Below are 17,375 nucleotides of genomic sequence, written 5' to 3' on the forward strand. Positions count from 1 at the left end.
ATCAATGTCAAATAAAGGGGAAAGAAACAAGCATAATTGTCTTTTGATTATCAAATAGTTAGCTGTGCAAAGAGTTTCGAATAAGTAACTAGAAGTAACAACAAACACCCAATTCATTGATGAGATTAACTGAAACAAGAAAACAAAGCAACATTCACATACTTCTTTTCAGAAAGCAGTGTTCAATATTCTCAATTCAGAATAACCAAGAACAAAAAGATGAGATGAACTGAAACAAGAAAAAAAAAAACTAGCGAAAATTCAAGCCATAAATCCCTAAAATTCGAGTCCAAAATGCCCTAAAATTTGCTACCTTATGCACTCTTCAATTTCATTTAGTTGTTACCTGAAGAACGAGGGCGACTGTTGTCGGAGTCAGAGGCCAGGGGCAGTGGTGGTGCGATTGGAGCGGTGGTGGGCGCTGAGCCGACGACGGAGGTTGCTCTGCCCAAATTCAAAAATTACGCAAAGATAGAAATACATATAGAAAATGGAGAGAGAGAGAGAGTATACCGTGGTGGTGGAAGCGAAAGAGAGGTGATGGGGATGGGGGGCGACGCCAGGCTGGAGAAGGTGGCGGCTAGCGGCTGCTTGCCGGAGACAAAGGCGGCACAGAGAGGAGGTAGAGAGAGGGAGAAGGGCTTTAGGTAGGAGAATTATCAACCTCATCCGCTCTCGATTGCAAATCGGAGAATTAGGGCTTTCCCCCTTTCCTGCCTCGATTATGTGGAGTTGAGAAGAGAACCGGCCGTAGAACACCATCAGCTCGCCGATCCTCGGACCACCAGCAACGATGGGCGGGCTCTAGGTCGCGTAGCTCGCCGGTCTCCCTGAGATGGCGACGGCTGCGTTGTACCGAACAGAGAAGAACTAGGGCTCGACCAATCGAACAGAGAAGAACTAGGGCGCGGGGCAGCAGCGAGGGTGGGCGGCGACGGGCCGGCGTGGGGCAGCGGCGCCGGTGGCGGAGTCGAGAGGGGAGAGAGAGAGAGTCGAGAGACAGGGAGGAGACAGGGAGAGAAGACGAACTAGGGCTGGTAGTTTTGGGGTTAATTTCTAAATTTTCTAAATAAAATCTATTCCTTTTTTTCTTTTTTCTTTTTTCTCTTTTTTCACTTTTAATATTCAATTTTTGGTATTTAGATTTCTAATTTAGATTTTATATAAGTGTTACTTAATGATAAAACAAAAAAAATGTTATGATTTTTTTATTTTTTAAAATCTATATCTAGGAATAAATTCAAATTTTAGGATAAACAATTTATTTGTTATTTTTAATATAATATAATATAATATAATATAATATTTAAAAAATTAATAAAAAAAATTATACATAACAATTTTTATAGACGCTCATACATAACAGTTCAAAAACCGTTGTAAATGACTCTTATACATAACGGTTCTTTAACGTTATGAATAAACCGTTATAAAAGATGGTCATAGATAACGGTGGCACAACGGTTTTGTAATACCGTTATGTATGCAACTAATAGATAACGCAAAAACATAACGCATTTGTTCAAACCGTTATCTATGCATATAGACAACACTACATAGATAACGGATTTTTCCAAAACCGTTATCTATTCCTAAAAGTGCGCTCATACATAACGGTTTTTGAAAAAAACCGTTATCTATGCACTGTTATGTATGTAAACTTTTGTAGTAGTGCTATGATCCACCTATCTCCGCTAGGTCTCAAGGTTAAAATCATATCATACATTCCTGAATCCGCTAAATAGTTATCTCCGCTAGGTCTCAAACCGAATAGCTACACATGCAAATTATTGGCCAGATAATCTACAAGAAAATAAGCACCAGGAATTATGAATCATAAACTGGAAGGCACAAAGGTATTAACAAATAAATCACATAAATTCAATCAACTATTTACAAACCCTAGAATCAGCTAAACGAAACTAGCCAGACATAATAAAAGAAAGCATAAACATAATTAAAAAGAACGCAATTGGAAGAACTGAATTATATAAAAACTGAATAAAAACGATTGTAGCAGCTTGAATCTTCAATCTTGATCCAAGCCTTGAAAACTGGGAAATAAATGTAAAAACTAAAGCTATAAAACTGAAAAATTAAGTCTAGGAACTGAAAAAATAAAGTTGAGACTGAAAAATAAAAATTGGGAACTGAAAAAGTCTAGTTGGGAACTGAAAAAGGAACCCTGAATAGGTCAAAAGAGGACCTATATATAGGCACAGGGGATAAATACAGTATAGAGCTCGAAAATACTGATAAAATCCGAAAATCCGGCAAAATCTCGAAAATTCGGAAATTCCCGTCGGGCACTATTCACTACTGCGCGCGACTTTCTTGTTTCGGCCATATCTTTTTCGTCCGAACTCGGATTTGCGAACCGTTTGCGCCTACGAACTCGTATCGAGACGAACTACAACTTTCATTAAGATCAATAGTCCAAATTCGAACTCCATATTTCTGTAAAATTCATCAAAGTACGAGCAAGTAACATATTTCACAATATAAAGCAATTTAAGCACAAAACAATCATCAAACACTCAATTTTCTATAAAATTAACATCATAAGAACATTAAAACCATGGAAACATGAGTGTTATCAGTTATGTAAAGCTGTGATAGAAGGAATGCAGAAGCTGTGTAGAAGGAATTTTGTGAAGTTATGAATGAATTTTTGTAAATGAATGAAGGAATTCCTTTTGTAAAGTTATGAATGAATTTTTGGAAATGAATGAATGAATCAGGGGAAATGAATGAATGAATGCAGAAAACCATCAAACAGCAGCCAACCAACAACACCATCAAACAGCAGCCAACAACATCACATAAACAACACCCAACCATCAGCATCACATAAACAACAGCCAACCAACAACTCAAAAAACCCAATCATGCTAGAACAACGGAAACCAAACCATAAGAACAGGGGAACATGGAAGAATCAGGTTCTTTTCATCTCATATTAATTCGAAATAAATCATAGTTCAACCAGTTACACAGGGACATAAAAATGAGCATCAATCATCATTTCATACCACATTTACACACATACCACATATTACTAACACTGCATATCCCACATGCAATTGCCTAAACCAAACCATAAGCACAAGAGATCGCAAACAGCCAATACCAGAATAGAGATTAGGGTAGATCTCATCAGAAAAAATCCAGGAAGCAGGGTTTTCATCATCAACAACACGTTGTCGTTCGTATCCCTGTGTTGCCAGTTTTCCTCACACAGAAAAAATGAATCAGGGTAAGAACTAGGGTTTGAATCACAAATCGGTTCTTCACCGGAGGAAGAACTAGGGCTAGACGAAATCAGTTTACCTTCTTGGACTAAAGCCCGGCGACGCCAATCTCTGCATCCATCTTCAATCACCAACAATTAGATCGAAACCTCTAACTCAGCCATCCATTCGAAATCATAGCTGTCTCCGTAGGATTTCGACATTGATTCGGTCAAATCCCTCAGAAAGTAGATCGAAGAGTGTTATTTGACGAAAGGCGTAAGAGAGAGAGGGGGGCTTCAGATTTCAAATGGATCTACATCACAGGGATCGAGAATGGGTGATAGTGGAGGAATAGGAGGTGAGAGATTAATGCAGAGAGGTTGCGGCTTACACCCAAGAAAGTCGACGGCGAAGAGGCTGAGGATGAATGCAGAGGGGCAATCGAGAATCGAGAGAGAGAGAGAAGCTTTAGGGTTTTCTTTATGCGGCGGAATTGAGAATGGTAAATAGAGGTGCAATGAATTAGGGGGTAGAGTCCGAGTAATTATGGATTAATTAGTGTTATAATTAGTCAGTTCATTTAATTGAAGTATGCCCTTATTATTTCCTATAAAAAATGAGACATCATCGGTGGGACAACCCTAAAAGGAATACGAGACATGAATAGCGGGACGGAGGGAGTAATTATCATCCAATAAATTTAAAATCAATAAAATCTCTTTCTTATCTCCAAAACTCTCACATAATTTAACACACTAATTTTTTAAGCTGTTGCGCAATGCATCCAATGGGTAGTGACAATTCTTTCTCCGACTCTCTCTCGAGAATTCAACCCTTTTCTCTTTAATTTAATTTACGTAAATGTTTTTACTTTTATTTGTTAACCTAGTAGTCGCCGTTTTTAGATTTTAACTTTAACTTGGGCTCAAAGCCTAAATAAAATATAATCATATAAGAAACGGCTACTAGCTTGGTTGGGGGTACTAAAATAAATTAAACAATGTTTAAATACATATATAATACTACTAATATTAAATAAAATTTGGGGTACAACCGTACTCCACCGCCTCATTTTGTATCCGTCATTGCTCCTGAAGATAAAAATACTCAATCATGAATCTTATCAATCATTTAAATTTAACGTTCCTAAAAAAAATAGAAAATTTAAGAGCAGTCATGTTATAAGTAGAGGTGGTCTTAGATACAATCGGGTATACTATACAATCGGGTTGACCCGCGTCCAAACCCTGACCCACATCCTGATCTAAATCCGTATCTTGATCCAAATCGTGTAAATCACACTATTCAATTATACAAATGACAATGTCTGTAATTAACACTATTCTATTATACAAATAACACTGCGTATAAAATGACACTAGAACATTATAAATGACACTGTGTATAATTAACACTATTTAGAAATATAAATGACAATTCATGTAATTGACACTATAAGATTGGAAATGACACTATAATATTTTAAATAACACTATAAAATTAAAAAGGACACTATAACATTTTAAAATGTTACAGTGTCATTTATATAATCGAATAGTGTCAATTATAGGCAATGTCATTTGTATAATCGAATAATGTCATTTACACGATTTGCATTAGGATGCGAGGTCAAAATTTGGATGTGGATCAACCCGATTGTACGGTATTATAAGGAGTATATTATTAGTGTTAATAGGCAAAAATGTCTTATTTCTTTGTATGTTAAAAATGCCCTATTTTATAAACTTAAGCATTTTATGCCCAAATTAAGTGAATAACCGATTTTACCATTTGATGTTAATGAGTTTGCTTGGTTTTTTGTGAAAGTCGTACACATTTGACAACTATCAGTCAACGATTTGATAGCTATCAGTTAAGAGTACATATGATATGATCGGTGGGTGGCTAGATTATCCGAGCAGTTAGATCATTTCATCGGGCGGTCCCACTGGTCATACTTTTAACTGATAGCTGTCAAATCGGTCAAATGTATAAGACTTTCACAAAAAACCAAGCAAACTCATCGTCATCAAATGTATTTAAAGAATATGACCTAGAAAGTTTATGTTTATAAAAGATGGCATTTTTCATAATTTAAGGAATATGACATTTTAAATTTTCATTCATTATTATTACTCCAATATATATTTATTCTAAAATACTTAGAAAACAAAGAAAAAGAAAAGAATAAAAAAGGCGGGGGCGAATAAATTACAGTTGGTATGGTACGGAATGATGGTGTCATTCTCTCATCAACAGTGAGAGAAAAACAAAATAGCCATAGTTGAGAGTGAGTTCAATTTCAAGTGAAGAGCCTTCCTACCTCCCTCCTCTCTCTTTCTCTCTCTCTACCCCCAAACCCAATTCTTCATTTTTTTATCCACTCTTCCTTAAACAATTCACTTCTCTTCTACTTACCTAACCTCAATTTTCGTGGCTTTTATTTTGCATCTCACTGCAACTCTTTCTTCTTGCTCCCAACCCACAAAAATATCACCAAGAAAAAAGGTTAGAGATTGCAAGCTACCAAGGAATTAGCAGAATATGAAGAAAGGGTCGTTAGCCCCTAACCTCAAGCTCTCCGTTCCACCTCCCGATGACATCTCTAAATTCCTGTACTACTTCCTTTTCTTTTCTTTTCATTTTCTTTTTCTATCATTTCCCAATTGGGGTTTTCTTGATTTGGATTTCGTTGTGCTTGTGCAGGACCGGGTCGGGAACGTTCAAGGACGGCGATCTCTTGGTTAATAGGGATGGAGTTCGGATTGTTTCGAATAGTGAAGTTGAAGTTGTAAGAGGATTAAATTTTTCATTCATGTGCTCGTTTAGGTTATTCTGAATTTTGACAGCATTTCTCACTATGAGCTTTTTCACAGTAGTATTTTGCAATGCCATGTTTCCTTGCCCTTGTTGGTTGAGTGGAAATTGATGGGTTTTCTTTTTGAGTCTCGATTTTGATGATTTGGCACTAGTTTAAATTGGGAGAGATCCTTCTTTCATTGGAGAGAGTTTACATATTCTGATTAACTCGAGTTTGAAGATAGAGAATTTTCAACTCTCAAGATATAACTGGTTTGCATCTATGGAAACTCGCACTTAATTTTCATGCTTACTTTTCGTTTCAGCCAGCCTTAATACAGCCGTCAGATAACCAGTTGAGCTTAGCTGACTTTGATGCAGTGCAAGTCATTGGTAAGGGAAATGGAGGTGTTGTGCGGTTGGTGCAACACAAATGGACTGCACAGTTTTTTGCACTTAAGGTATTGAAGGTCTTCACTTTTTTGTCACTGTTCATGTTTGATTGACATGGAGAAGATACTTGAAAGTAACTTCATAGATTCTAGTCTATCATAATTTATCTAATTTGAGTTTGATACTTACACATCTGAAAGCAGCCTTGTGGTTCTACTTGTTTCCAAGTTTAACCTAAATCCATAGACAGAATAATAGGTTTTGGTGGAATACTCGAGTATCTCAATGCAACACATATGCATCAATGTTATCATAAGTGTTTCTGAAGTAATTTGCACCTTACTGTGATTCAGCATAGCCAAACCTTGTTCTACCGGAAAATGCCTGCACAATTTTTTCTTACCAAATTAGATATGACTGGATAGGTGCAATTCAATCCCATATTCCACAGGTTTCAAATGAGTTAATGGATGGTGTTGTGAATTGATAGTGTAGGAAGTTCTTCATTTATCTTTAGAAAGTGGGATCTACCTAGAGGGTGTTTGGCTAAGCTTATTTTAAAGAGTTTATAATATCTCGGAGTTTATAAGATGTTTCAAGAACTTATAAGATGTAGTTTTTTAACAGCTTATAAGTTTGTCAAAATGTTTGGATAATTGAGCTTATAGGCCAGAGAGAGAATATTTAATTACAGAGAGAAAATCAGAAAATCTTTGTTAGAGATGAAAATCGAAGATAGATGAACTTGAAAAGGTGTACAGTGAAAATAAAAAAATATAGTTGAATAATATTTATAAAATAATTATTACATATAAGATTATGAAAAAATAAGTTGAGGTAGAGGAATTTATTTTTTAAGAAGCTTAAGAGCTTATAACCTGTTTATGAGCTTATTTTGCCAAACACTTTGAAGGAGCATATAAGCTCCTAAACAACTTATAGCTGTTTTAAAGAACTTATAAGCTCAGCCAAACACCCTCCTATTTTATGGATTGATAATAATACCACATGTTTAACAGTATTGTTTTATTTTGTTCTCTACATTAAATGTAGTAAGCATCCAATATGTGGCATTCTCTACTTCTAAAGCTCTTAATTGCTGAATCATTTCTTTCAATTTCTAGACGTGATAAACTTTTCTCTCAAGAAAACACACACACATACATATATGAGAGAGAGAGAGAAGGACCAGTGAGAATGCCAAATGTGGTGAGAAATGAGAATGAATTTGGAATGTCAGATATTCAAATCCTATGGTCGATATTAATTTTTTCAAATTTATCGTGTAAAATGAATATAACGAATAAGCCAATATAAATCTTCGAACAAGCCAATACAAATCTACGAATAAGCCGCTTGTAATGCATGAATAGCCGTTCAAACCTGGGTTTGAATTTTGGAGGGTACAAAAATTTCACCATATTAACTTTATACGGTATTCGTAATTTACAAGCAGCTTATTCATAGATATTTGTTATTCTCATTTCTCATTATAACCTAATTCTATATGTAAATATAAATATAATGTATTAATGATTTCATGTTTAAGTCTATATGGGCTATGTCCTTGAATTAGAAAGAATTTATCACCATGAGAAAAGAATAAGCTTATTTTTGGTAATGTAACTAAACGAGAGACTTTGTCTTCCTTCGACTAAGTTTGCAAATATTATGCGACAGAGATGCATGAAGTCCACTAACATCTATCTTCTTGATTTCTTGAATGGTATCAGGTTATTCAAATGAATATTGAGGAGTCTGCTCGCAAGCACATTGCTCAAGAGCTCAAAATTAATCAGTCATCTCAATGTCCATATGTCGTAATTTGCTATCAATCTTTCTACGATAATGGGGCAATCTCCATCATCTTGGAGTATATGGACGGAGGATCTCTTGCAGATTTCCTTAAGAAAGTTAATAAAATCCCAGAGCCTTATCTTGCTGCAATTTGCAAACAGGTATGGGATATGTGTGTGTGTGTACACAACGTGTTCTCTATTTTTGATAGTAGTTATATTAAAATCCCTGTCATGCCATTATAGGTTCTCAAAGGTCTCTGGTATCTTCATCATGAAAAGCATATCATCCACAGGGACCTCAAACCTTCAAATTTGTTAATAAACCACAGAGGTGATTGCAAGATCACCGACTTTGGAGTCAGTGCAATACTTGCCAGCACGTCGGGTCTAGCTAATACTTTTGTTGGCACTTACAACTACATGTCTGTGAGTACTCTTCCGGTTACATGAATTAACATCATCCACCAACATATAAATGTGCTAACAGTTTGCCCACCTACGGCTCCAGATGTATCCTCTTTTCTCTCTTATTCTGTAGTTTCGATGCATAACCTGATTTTTTTTCTGAACTCTTTCGTTTTGTTCTTCTGTGTGCTTAGCCAGAGAGAATCATCGGAGGTACCTATGGTTATAAAAGTGACATCTGGAGCCTCGGTTTGGTTCTCCTTGAGTGCGCAACGGGAGAATTTCCATATTCCGCACCTCAGGCAGAGGGATGGATCAATGTATACGAGCTGATGGAAACCATTGTCGATCAGCCTGTGCCACGTGCACCTTCAGATCTATTTTCTCCGGAGTTCTGTTCATTTATTTCTGCTTGGTAAATACACTGATTCTAATACTTGATAAAATTTCCCTCAAGCTCCAACTGTGCTAAAAATGGTTTTAATAACATGATTTATAATTTTACATTTTAAGTTAAAAATAAATTTTCTGCACTCTTTAGAGTCACTATTCACTGACCATCTCCCTCTCTCTCCCTCTCTCTCTCTCTCTCTCTCTCTAGTCTAGTGAAGTGAAGTTTGATGTTTTTTGTTGAAATAATGCTTAAATAACTGTGAAAGCTCAATTAATAGCATTTCACCATCATAATTTCTTCTCTTACTTTGAAGTATGTGATTATCATTTATATTCTAGAAATTTCCTTGTTCATTCGCTTGCTCAGATTAGAATGGATTGAACTGCTTTATCTTAACATTTTCTTAATCTACTCATTTATTGAATTCTTGAATTCCTTTCATCTTAGTCATCATCCTGTAGTAACTTCATTCCCTAGCATCTGACTGATCTTGTGTAAAAATTTGGATTTCTCAGTGTGCAAAAGGATCCTAAAGATAGGCTGTCAGCGAACGAACTCATGGTACATCTTATCACGTTTTGGTTAAACTCGTTTTATGGACTTGATAAATTTTTTTTGAGGAGTGGACTTGTTGATAATTGACCTGATATGTTTTCTGAAACGCAGGCACACCCATTCATCACTAAGTACGACGATCTTGGCGTTGATCTTGCGGATTACTTCACCAGTGCAGGACCTTCACTGGCTACACTTTAATCAAGGTTTGATCTACACCTCTATATCATTTCTAGTAGCTAACTACATAGCCACATAACAATATCATTTTGTTCATTGTAACTTAAAGGAAGCTTTGAAAAATGCAATGCAAGGGTAAGTTGGTAATTAGCACATGCAGGGGTGAGCATATTTTTGTGAAAACCGAACCGAATGTATATCCTTATAAATTAAATTCGGTTTTCCCGAAAAGGGATTTTGGTTTTCCATATTTTCGAGCGAACCGAAATAACTGAATTTATATATTTATACTTTCAAATATTACTCCCTCTGTCCCATTTATCTTGGCCTATTTTTTTAGGGACGAATATTAAGGAGAGTTAAATTAGTGGAGTAAAGGTGGTGGCCCATATGTTTAAAAAAATTAATTATAAGTTAATGATCATTTGTTAAAATTGTTTCACTTATTAAAGTTGTTTGACTTTTTACTAGTAAAGGTGGTGGCCCACATGTTTGGTGGATTTTAATTAGAGACTTATGTTCCAAAATGGAAACATGTCAATATTGTTGGGACAATCCAAAAAGGAAAATAGGCCAAATTATTGGGACGGAGGGAGTATTTATTTTCAAATTAAATTAGATAATAATTTTTGTTGACTTTGGGCTTGTTGAATGTCACTTATTTTGTTAAACTATTCTTGTTGGTAGGTTTTCGGGTTGGGTTTTTTCGACCGAACCAAACTGAATTTATACATTTATATTTTCTAAATATTATTCTCTTCGTCCACGAAATATTATCTTAATTTGTCATTTTGGTCAGTCCACAAAAAGTTGTCCTAATCTATTTTTAGTAATATTTTGTGGCCCCTTTCTCTGCTCACTAACATGTGGGCCACATTCTCCATTCACTAGTTTAATTAACTTTTTCACTTTTCTTCATTTGTGAGCCTCTTTCTTCAGTCAATAAATTAAAAAACACATTTTTTCTTAAGACCCGTGTCTCCCTGCCTTAGGACAACATTTTTTGGATGAAGGGAGTAATTGTTTTCAAATTAAATTAGATAATTTGTTAGATATTATTATTTTTGTTGTATTTTATTAATTATTGGTTTTGGATCACTTATTTTGTTGAACTATTCTTCTTGTTAGATTTTCAAAATGACTAAAATCCTTATCTTTTTTTTTGTTATTAAAGCATAAAATTGGAAAAACTTATTTTGGTTCTGTTTGGATATTGGTTATTTTTGAGGCCCAAAGCGAACCTAATACTCACTCCTGCTGCGCATGTACTTGATTGATGGTCTATAACTCCCCCACTTAGCTAACTTTGCTTTGCTATTTGGACATATTTATTCCTGCGAATTTACTTGTGTTGCTATAATTTGCAGACATACGAAATGTTGGCTGCAGTTAATATGTATGGTGAAGACGAGACGAGGCGAGGCAGCCCTGTTGCAGGTGCTTCCATTCCCTCCGCCCTGCGTTGTTTGTGAAAGAGTTGGTCACTCTCCTATTTTTTGTATGTTAGTTGAATTTCGTGTGCTCTTACCACTCTGCTTCATTTGTGAGTATGTTGTAACCTTGTATGTATGAACCCATTTTCTGTCACTTTGTTACCAAATCAAGCAAAAAACAACACTTCGTCATTACATGGCAATTTCATTTATCCAACTTTAATAACAATTCTGGCATACCCTTGCAATAAAACAGGCAGCACTTATTGTTTCATGTTGCTTGATGATCACAGTCGACATAGCTTGAATGCAGATTTGTCAATGAAGAATCCAGTTAGTATTAAATATTTCGTCTCCATTTTGGAACAACTAACATAGATTCAGTTGAATGAAAAACAGGTCACAATTGCTTCACCATAGAATAATGGTTTATCTACAACAACCTGCTTCCTTAATTAAATCATATCATCTTAAATAGAGAGCTACTACTACCTTGCAGGAATTTGTCGACTGCTCAAGGCGTAAGGTTCCGGTGACGTGAAAATTTCAGCAGGTCGTTAGAGGGAGAATGGGGTTGGTGTGTCACGCCACGTCACGTCTTCCTTTTGAACTTCCTTTGAGCTTTCAAATCCACCACTATCACAGAGATGTTGTCTGCGCTTCCCCTTTTGAAAGCAAGTTTCGAGAGGTACTCTGCTGCGTCTTGTGCTGCTGGGTCGCTCCCTGTCCCTCGCTCGTTGCTGAGGCTCCCACTGTTCCTCTTGTGCCACACCAGAATCCTCTTTCGTGCCAGATCACAAGCCTCCTCGTTCGTCATCACATCCCATAGCCCATCACTAGCTACGATAAGGCACTCGTCTTCTTTTGTGCGAGGAACCAACATTACTTCTGGATCTGCAATCACGTACGGCCTCAAGTATCGATCACCTGAGATGCTGCACTTGTTAACGGAGTTGAACAATCAACCCAAACAACATATCCCCAAATACGAATTTTATGCATGGACTCATCTTTCATTAGCTAAGGAACGATACAAGATTTTTAACAATGGAGGAACAATATTCTAAGAGAGAACTATCAAAGAGTTTCTATAGTTGATAAGCTAACTAGCCTAACGAATAAGCTAGGGATCTTTCAAGCAATTATAACAACATATTGCAACAAAAATATGATCACATTTGTTCAAAAAATTTGTTGGGACCGCATGATAGAATTTGAAGCGACCCCAATTCTTAGGGTACGAAAGGACTACGCAAACGTATGTCACATATGCAAAGATGGTACCCTATAATCATGTTAGATTTATTGTTTCAATTTTTAGTACTTTATTCATGCATTCAGATGGTCAATTTAGAGTTGTGCTGGCCATAAATACATCTTTTTTGAGTAATTGAAGTATTGCAAGTTTGGGAAAAGGATGAGGATCGACATACCAATGGATCTTGACACTGCAAGGACACCCGAAACACGGTATCCATCCCAATTGATGACCTTGCCTCCTGCAGCTTCTATCCTCGCACATTCGTCTTCTCTATTTGGCTGGAAACCAGATTAAATCATTGGGTTAGATCAATTATAGCATCAGCTGACAATGCATGAATATCTGCAAGATAATATTTGGTTCAAATCAAGAACTACCTTATGATCTATGGATAATGGCATGGGCACCTTCCCCCGGTTCAAGACTGCCCTCGAATCACCACAGTTTGCAACAATGATATGAGTGGAGCAAACAATAGCAACTGCAGCAGTGGACCCGACTGATTCTGGGGCAATGGGCTCATGAAGGTCGGACGGGATATCACCATCAGTTTTGGGGAACCCTCCGACTTCGTTGTCCAATCTATGAAAGCATTTCTGAAAGATCTTGAGCCACTTCTCCTTCAAGTTGTGCACACCATTTTCAACCTTCAAATTTTCCTTGGCCACGCCAATCTCATCAGCTAACGCTAGATGCAAATGCTCTCTGCAGTAGTTAGCTACCTGTGCACCAAAAAGTTCTATGGTTACATTACACATACTACTAAACTAATAAACGGGAAATTCGAAACACACAACATTCTGAATTTTTACCTGGCAACCTCCATGCCCATCATAAACTCCATATACATGGCCAGTTAAGTCCTTATGTATGGAGCTAAAAAGTGGGGCGTCGCTCAACATCTGAGGCGGAATCTTTAGGAATTGCGGTAGAGCTACGGCTGAATCTTCCATTTCTGCCCTTCTCCCACAAATAGATGTTAGGCCCCATAGAGGTGGTAAATTGAAAGTAACATTTGGCTTATTTATCTTCAATCCCTCAGAAACCTCAACGAGGGAAGCTGAGAAGGTCCTTTTAGGTTCTCTAATTCCGACAGCCTCATTGGTCTCTTCCAAAGAAACGAGATCATCAACTATCTCAGACGCTATAGATGCTACCCACGACTCTGATCTCTTGATGCTCCGAGACATATTGCTGCTCTTCATATCTATACAATCTTCGATGCAAATGCCATTAGGGCAATTAGAATCAAGAATGCCTGTTGGATCATCTCCCTTGAGTTCATGGTTAATGGTGCTGCTAAAAATCAGACTCTGCCTAGTCCTACTATCAAGATCCTCACCATCCTTAGACTTATCAAAGGTCGAGTCTACCATAATTAGAACTCCGGTGTGAGGAACATTACAACGAGAATGCCTATTCTCGGAGGTGAGAGAGATCGAAGGCAGCTTAGTCATGGATGGTTCAGGAAACAGATTTTTCTGAGGCGTTTGCTATCTGCTCAATCCCAGCTATATCAACACACGTTTCATACAACGATTCTTCGCCTATCAAATTACTCAGATTAAGTGAAAGGACAATGAGTTGTGAAACCCCATCCATCAATTCTTGGACAATTAGCTGAGATGTTCAACAACGCTCTCTACAGAACAGAGTCTCAACATCCATGATGAAGCTAATCCCTAATCAGAATGAAGGTTTTGAATAGAAATCAGAAAAACAATTCATAACGGCTAACGCAGAAAAATCTCTACAGAGTCTCAGCATCCATAATGAAGTTAAATCCTAATCAAAATGAAGACTTTGAACAGAAATCAGAAAAAAGGAGATTTGCACAGTTCATAATTGCAGAAAAATCAATGATATCTAAATAATGGTGGAATATGCATCAAAATTGGCATTAAAAGGGGAATCAATACATCTAAAAGTTAAGCAAATATAATTGTCAGCAACCACTAGGCATCTTCGTCATCTCTATTCTTATATTCCTCTTTATCTATAACCCCATCACCAATTTCAACCATATAAACTCAAGAGGAGACATAATCAGTTCATTTAACACATGGGGTTCTGATTCTCCAAACCAAAATAGAATAAGATTGAAATAAACTCTCTCTCTCTCTCTCTCTCTCAGTCTCACACACACACAGAAACAGAGAGAGATTCTTGAACACATACCTTAGTAACAAGTCTGAAGAAGGTGCCCCTCAAAACAGAAATGTTGATTTGTTTCTCCCCTAATGCAACAAATGAATCTTGAAATACTAAATAAGAGAAAATCCCATTACAGGCGTCGATATAAAAAATGCAATCGTAGGGTATCCAAGTGTTAAAAATCAAAGCTTTGATCACCAGATGTCACCTAAGGGACCTAAGTCCACAGTCAAAATTTCAGTGAAACAGCACCAAAGGCCACCTATCACATTTCCCCTCAGAAAAGTCAGTCCCTTAAAGCATCACATGCATCTCTCCAAACACACACACACACACCCCAAAGAAAAGAGAGGGAGATTACGTGTCCCCGAGAAAGATGGTAAAGAAAGAATATCATGATATATCGAATAAATAAACAATTAGTCAATCATACAAGGAAGGTAAGTTGCTTACCGTCTCAAATCGAAACAGTGGAGAATGAGCGACAACTCATGAGTCATGCCTAAAAAAAAGCTTCTTTTCTCCTTAATTCTCTAAAAATAATACTAATAATTATTAAGAAAGACTCGTAGAGAGAGAGAGAAAGAACACAATCAATAATGTGGCGTGTCGAATGGGAGGGGGAAGTCCCAAAATTTGATCTCATGTTGTCAGCGAGAAGATTTTCAATCAATTGCAAAGTGGGGTCCATCTAGGGGGACATGTGTCCAACCATCCTACGTTCCTTTCGGTTCAACTAATTTCATCTTTAATTTCTTTCTCCTATTATTATTGTTACTGAATATTTTACCTTTTGAAATAAAGCCAATCAAATGGCTCCACGCTCTGACCAGCATATTTCTATTGTGTTAATAGCAAAAGTTTATTTTAATTAAGTCAACAATTACTCACTAATTTGGTCAACAATTGTAGGCCACTTTCTAAAAATGTCAAAATTACTTTAATTAAGTCAACAATTACTCACTAATTTTGTCAACAATTGTAGGCCACACTTTATTAAAACATACTCCATCCGTCCCGCCCAAGATGCTACATATTCCTTTTCGGGCCGTCCCAATAAAGATGCTACATTTCTATAGTTGGCAAAAATAAGAAATTTTAAACACTTAATTAACATTAATTAAGTATTTCTTTATTACATTCTCTCCTACTTTATCACTTTATTACCTTCTCTTTCTTACTTTATCACTTTATTACTTTCTCCCTCATACTTTATCACTTTATTATTACACACTTAAAACATTAATCTGCAACTCCTTAAATCCCGTGCCAAAAAGTAAATGTAGCGTCTTGGCCGGGACGGAGGGAGTATAACACTCAATTTCTTAATCTCCGTGCCGAAACGAATGTTGCCAACTTTAGCGGGACGGGGGGAGTATTATTTTCCCCATTGGTTTACATATATTAGAACCGTAGGGCTGTCCAAACGGTTCATTTTAGATTACCCGAATCTGAAATATGTCTTATTTTACTAACTGTTTTTGAATTGTTTTAGGTGATCGGTTATCCAATAACCGATTCAATTACCGGAATGGCTATTTGGGTATCCGAACACCCGTTCAAAATCAAAGGATTTGATTTTTATTGTTTCTGCTCAAATTCGATTTTTCGGCTCAGATTAATCAGATTTGAGCATAATCAGATCGATACCCTACCCGAAAATGACATGATAAATCAAAATTGGAATTGAGAAAAAGAAAATTTTTGAATTCAAACCTAGTTAGCTGAAGCAGTGATAACGGGACGACCGACAAAACAACAGCTGAGAGGGGAGGCGGGGAGAACACTAGGAACCTCTCCCCTAGGGATTGGGGTACGTACTCGCGTCGACATCTGGCATACTGTTGCGTGCTGCAGCAGCGGCGCTACATGCTGTCTAGGGGACTGCAGCGGCGAGGCGAGAGAGACATCGAAAGGGCGATGGCGGCGGCGTCACCAGCGGGCGACGACAAGTGAGAGATATATTTTAATTGCAGTGCGGGCAATGAAATATATATAATAAATTATTAATAAAATATTTTTTGATTATTCGGTTATTGGTTAACCCGATACTAGAAATTTCTGAAAAAATGATAATTGAACTCGAACGGTTTGGTTTGGTCATTGGATTATTAAAAATTCGATATCCATTTAGATAACTCTAATTAGAAGTGTGACAATTTATCTAGGTTTTCTAGGGAAGTTGCTTGCTTGTTGAGGAAATTTTGAATTGGAAAATGCGTTATTTTCTCAATTTAATAATCTAGTTTCTGATCTTCTTCAAACTAGTACATTGTCTTTGTTAAGATATTTAAAGGGCATATTTGGTAGTTCAATTGAGATAAATTAAACAGATTAACTTTAATATATGTATAATAGATCCCTTTTAGGAAATACTCCATCCGTCCTTGATATCGTTTTCACTTTTGTTATTTTGATCCGTTCACAATATCATTTTCACTTCCATTTATAGCAGTAGGATCTACAAAACTCTTCTCACAACAATAATGGAATCCAAACTCCACTCACAATAATATTTACTATTATTCACCACTTTCTTAAAACTTGTATCATCCACAGAGTGGAAACAATACAGTAGACATAGGGAGTATGTATCATAAATAAAGTGAGATTGATATTGCATCCCCGTATTTGATAGATAAGATAAAAAAAACTATAAATAACGTATGAAATGTGTTTGATACGTAAGATAAAATCAAGATTAAACAACAAACTTATTAAAACAACCTTCTAATAATTTAAAAATGGGTTAATTACGCCAAAACTCAT

At 36.5% G+C, this 17,375-nt stretch overlaps 1 protein-coding gene and 1 pseudogene across 2 annotated transcripts; one reads left to right on the forward strand and one right to left on the reverse strand.

Annotated features, from left to right (window-relative positions):
* The first annotated feature begins 5,457 nt into the window (after positions 1 to 5,457).
* Positions 5,458 to 11,388, forward strand: LOC130988414 (mitogen-activated protein kinase kinase 2). 2 transcript variants are annotated; one of them, XM_057912235.1, is made up of 9 exons: positions 5,458 to 5,848; positions 5,940 to 6,024; positions 6,359 to 6,493; positions 8,159 to 8,383; positions 8,468 to 8,650; positions 8,824 to 9,044; positions 9,539 to 9,584; positions 9,690 to 9,784; positions 11,126 to 11,388. In XM_057912235.1, the coding sequence occupies exons 1-8, from the start codon at positions 5,778 to 5,780 to the stop codon at positions 9,777 to 9,779; spliced, it is 1,056 nt and encodes a 351-aa protein (XP_057768218.1). In that variant the 5' UTR covers positions 5,458 to 5,777; the 3' UTR covers positions 9,780 to 9,784; positions 11,126 to 11,388. The 2 variants fall into 2 exon arrangements, with proteins under 2 accessions (XP_057768218.1, XP_057768219.1); XM_057912236.1 differs by lacking the exon at positions 11,126 to 11,388 and having other exon boundaries at positions 5,521 to 5,848; positions 9,690 to 10,004.
* A 117-nt stretch (positions 11,389 to 11,505) lies between these two features.
* LOC130988413 (protein phosphatase 2C 50-like) lies at positions 11,506 to 15,232 on the reverse strand (annotated as a pseudogene).
* Between the last annotated feature and the right edge of the window lie 2,143 nt (positions 15,233 to 17,375).

Source organism: Salvia miltiorrhiza, chromosome 6 (assembly GCF_028751815.1).
Source record: "Salvia miltiorrhiza cultivar Shanhuang (shh) chromosome 6, IMPLAD_Smil_shh, whole genome shotgun sequence".
Classification (NCBI taxonomy): Eukaryota; Viridiplantae; Streptophyta; class Magnoliopsida; order Lamiales; family Lamiaceae; genus Salvia; species Salvia miltiorrhiza.